Below are 4,420 nucleotides of genomic sequence, written 5' to 3'. Positions count from 1 at the left end.
CACAGCATTTAGAACACACGGGGATTATGGGGTTGATTTAGTTAAAGGCTCAATCCAGAATCAGACCATAGCACCACTTGCGATGCCAAGATCACCTCTCTCTGCTGGCTTTGTTTGTATTTGATGAATAAATGAAAAGAACACATTTAGGAAATGAAAGGTCAAAGGTCAGGCATGTTTCAAAGCACATCGTGATGACTCACATGTCGCACAACTTTGCTTGAATCGAACCTTCAGTGTTGTTTTTAATTTGCAGTGTTAACTAATGCGAGATTAAAGTAATCCCCAGAGGGTGAATATCTGACATCCTGTGTTGTTATTTCACGTCGCCAAAGGAATAGGAGGTATGCAGCCGCTGGCGACAACATGGGTGTGGACGGAGGGAGTAGGTGTGTGCTTCGCAGCGCTTCGCGGCGGCGTGCGTTGAAAGGGAATCTCTGAACCAAAGTAGAATTCATTGGCCCCCATTGGTTAGCGGCGGGCCTGATTTGCATACGGTGGGAGTGTCCTGAGCCAGAACTGGGATGAATGACTTGTTCAAGTCAGAGAGGAAAAAGGCAAAGCACTCAGCAGAGGTCTGCGCTGCTCAGCGTTCAAAATGCCTGGCTCCGAGACGCCGACGCTCTTCCTGCTGTGAGAAAGTGCTGGAACGGGACATAAACATGTTCATCAGCAGACACCTGAGCCTTAGAGAACGAGGAGGAACCTGGGTAAGTTCTATCGTATTTATACTCACAGATAAAATTCAACTTTTATTTTTGTGGTAACTATACTTCATATAACTGAGGCAGGACTAGGCCTCTGCTGCTCCACACTACACAGCTTTTATCCTCTTGACTTGTGCTACATACACTTTAAACTCACAATAAATTTAAACCAATATTCATGACTTGGTCCGATACACACACATATATCTATATATTAATACATGATATATTTTATTGGCATGAGTAGATTGTAATTATGCTTTAAATCATTGTTACTGGTTTCCAAAAGGCTCTGCATCATTTCATCCCTCCAGTAAACACTAATCCTCACATCAGTAAAACACACCACAGTATAAAACACACAACATAATTGCTCTGGAAACTTTATTTCTATTTTTCCGAATCTTAAAGTTTGTCATCATTATTTCTCTTGTGTTACAGGGACTGTGCATCCTCCTGCTGTACATCAGCCCTCTGTCCTGTTTTGCACATTTCAGCCAAGCAAAGGAGCTCATCTATAAGATAAAAGAGGGATTACCCAGTGGGACCTTCATAGGGGCAATTGGAGTAGACTTACATTTGGATTTCACTGTTGAGCCCCCCTTTTTATTCAATCTCCCGCAAAAGAAGGTCAGCGAACAGTATCTGAAGCTCAATAATACCACTGGGGATCTTTATACATCTGGCACAGAAATTGACAGGGAGACCCTGTGTCCTGATAACCCGGAGGGCCAGGGATGCGTCCTCTCCCTGGATGTGTTCATATTGCCTCAGGAGCACTTCCAGCTCATCAAAGTTAAGATCCTGATTGAGGATGTGAACGACAACAGGCCAGAGTTCCCCGTGGATGTGATTTTTATGTCTGTCCCAGAAAACACAGCCATAAATTCTCGTTACGCGGTGGAGCAGTCTGCCGTGGACCCGGACCTGGGTCTTTACGGGGTGCAGACCTACTGGCTGGTTAATGACTTCGGCATGTTCACGCTGGACGTGGAGGAGAACGAGGGAGGTGAGCTGACACCGTTCCTCATCGTGACAGACGTTCTGGACCGAGAGACGCACCCTGAATATGTCACAGACATAATCGCCGAGGACGGAGGGTCCCCTCCTCTTCTCGGCGCGGCTACTTTGAAAATTGTCATCACAGATGTGAACGATAACTGTCCCCGATTCTCCGAGTCACACATTAATGTCACCGTGCATGGGAACGCCACCAAAGGGGCACATTTGGCGCGCGTGCATGCTTTTGACCCCGACCTTGGTGCTAATGCTCAGATCAGCTATGCTTACAGCGAGCGTGTGCCAAGGGACACCAGGAGCTTGTTCCATTTGGACAGAATCACAGGAGTGATCAAGCTAGCAGGGAAAATAGACACTGGCACGGCCACATTTTACAAACTTACCGTTCTCGCTAATGGACCCAGTTGTATCCCTGCTGTCACCACGGTCGCCGTCCACGTCATCAAAGTTGTGAGTGGACCCCCTGCTGTCATCGCCAGGTACATTGCGCCAGAGAAGGATGGCATGATAACAATAAGGGAGTCTGAGCCAGCGTTTTCCCCCATTGCTTTCTTTACAATCAAAAACACTGACATGAAGCAAAGAGTGGACTGTCACTTGGAAGGGACAGGACCCTTCAGGCTCGGCCCCTATCAGCTGTTCAAGAACGAATACCTACTGGAGACTACAGAGCCCCTGGACTACGAAAGGACGCACGAGTACGAGCTGATCGTGGTTGCTAAGAATGCCCAAGGGCTCGTCATCAAGACCTTCCTCAAGGTGCAGGTGTTGGATGAGAACGACAACGCGCCGGTGTTTCAGCAGTCTTTGGTGGAGATATCTATTGAGGAAAACAATCCCCCGAACACCTTTCTGACCCAGCTCCAAGCCTCCGACCAGGACAGCGAAGGTCGAGGGGAAGTATTCTATCTCCTTGGGGGTGATGCTCCTGGGATCTTTGTGGTGGATCGGGTGACGGGCGTCCTGACTGTGAACGTATCGCTGGACCGCGAGGAGAAAGAGACGTATCGGTTCATAGTGAGAGCTCTGGATCAGGGGACGCCCAGGAGGGAGTCCATCGCTACTGTGGTGGTGACGGTTCAGGACCGCAACGACAACAGCCCCCGCTTCATCAACAAGGACTTTACTTTCTTCGTGCCAGAGAACTTCCCGGGCTATGGTGAGATCGGGGTCCTGTCAGTGACGGATGCGGACGCGGGGGAGAACGGCTGGGTGGCGCTGTCCATCCTCAACGGCAGCGACATCTTCCTGATAGACACGGGCCGGGGGGCGCTGCGGGCCAAGACCCCACTGGACCGCGAACAACAGGGAACCTATCAGCTGTGGATCGAGGCCAGCGACGGCGGGGAGCCCGCGCTCTCCTGCGTTACCATGGTGACCGTGCTGCTGTTGGACGTAAATGACAACCCGCCCATTGTTCTCTTCCCCCAGTCCAATCAGTCCTACATGCTCGTGTTACCCAATACGCTACCAGGAACCTCCATCACAGAGGTGTACGCTGTGGATAAGGACACCGGCATGAACGCTGTGATCGCTTACAGCATCGTCAGGAGGAAAGGCGACGAGCCGGGGTCCTTCGCCATTGACCCAGAAACAGGGAATATCACTCTGAAGAGGGAGCTCAGCAGCCGGGGCCTTTACAGCCTTCTGGTGAAGGTCACGGATCACGGTCAGCCCGAACCCCTTTACTCAACAGTGATGGTCAACCTCTTTGTGAATGAAACAGTGAGTAATGAGAGCTACATCCAGAGCCTGCTGACCAGGGAGGCTGACATCGAGGTGGAGGAGAGGCCCTGGTACGTGGGTCAGATGACGGAGGGGCCGGAGAGGTACGAGTCCAGCTGTCGGCCCGTCCTCATCGCGCTGTCGGTGGCCTGTGTGGGGCTGCTGGTCCTGGTCGTCCTGCTGACGTCGTACATATGCTGCAAAAGGTTTAGGAAGCACAGGAAGAAAAGGCCGGAAGTGGAGCTCCCGCTGAAAACGAACAATGACTCAGCGGAGCTCGTGAATCGGAAGCTTCGGCAGATCTCAAACATCTGATGCTCCAGAATGCACCAAAAAAACCCGTTTACACAAATGTTTACAAAGGTCGCTGTAAGAAATGTGGTTCTTACATGAAGGTGCTCTCTCGTCATACGCTTGTTATTATTACAATACAGTGTGATCGGACTTGGTTCTTGCTAGAGTTGTTACCAGTGAGATGTGCAACCAAGCCAGAAAATCAACATTAATGTAATAACAGTCTCATGATGGAGTCATAGAGCAAATCACTGAGGACCACTCAGTCTGAAGTCCCATGTACATATTGTACAGTACGTTTTACAACTTTATATAAAATATTTGCATTGACATGAAAAGGACTAAAGACGGTTCGAGGCACAACCATGTTTTCTTTGTCCATTCAGAAAAACCTGTCCCTTCACTTAACCTGTCAGATTCACACCTGGAAGCTGGAATCTCCAGACTCTGAAAACCAATTGACCAAAAACCCACTTAATGCATCTTCTATAGTTTCTCCTATTGTGACTCACATCTTTGGAAAAAAAAAACTAGCGAACCTCAAATTGCGATTTTGTTCAACATTCCAGGTGACATGTGAGAGCCGAGTAACCAGACGCCCCACTTCCTGTAGTTACTGCTCATGTACAGTGTGTAAAACCTTTTAATGCCATTTCAGTTCGGCACAGAGTCAC

General features: G+C 49.2%; 1 protein-coding gene across 1 annotated transcript; it reads left to right on the top strand.

Moving 5' to 3' along the window:
- The first annotated feature begins 424 nt into the window (after positions 1-424).
- LOC114852803 (protocadherin-20) lies at positions 425-3,796 on the top strand. Its single transcript, XM_029145455.2, has 2 exons — positions 425-710; positions 1,149-3,796. The coding sequence occupies exons 1-2, from the start codon at positions 525-527 to the stop codon at positions 3,765-3,767; spliced, it is 2,805 nt and encodes a 934-aa protein (XP_029001288.2). The 5' UTR covers positions 425-524; the 3' UTR covers positions 3,768-3,796.
- Positions 3,797-4,420: the final 624 nt, after the last annotated feature.

Source organism: Betta splendens, chromosome 3 (genome assembly GCF_900634795.4).
Source record: "Betta splendens chromosome 3, fBetSpl5.4, whole genome shotgun sequence".
Taxonomy (NCBI): Eukaryota; Metazoa; Chordata; class Actinopteri; order Anabantiformes; family Osphronemidae; genus Betta; species Betta splendens.
This window is presented reverse-complemented; position numbering and strand designations above follow the sequence as displayed.

What these genes read in the sequence shown, in the direction of transcription:
- LOC114852803 (XM_029145455.2), top strand. Translation starts at nt 525, where the DNA reads ATGAATGACTTGTTCAAGTCAGAGAGGAAAAAGGCAAAGCACTCAGCA. An exon ending in GAGAACGAGGAGGAACCTGG is followed by an intron (nt 711 to 1,148) that starts GTAAGTTCTATC and finishes CTTGTGTTACAG; the next exon opens with GGACTGTGCATCCTCCTGCT.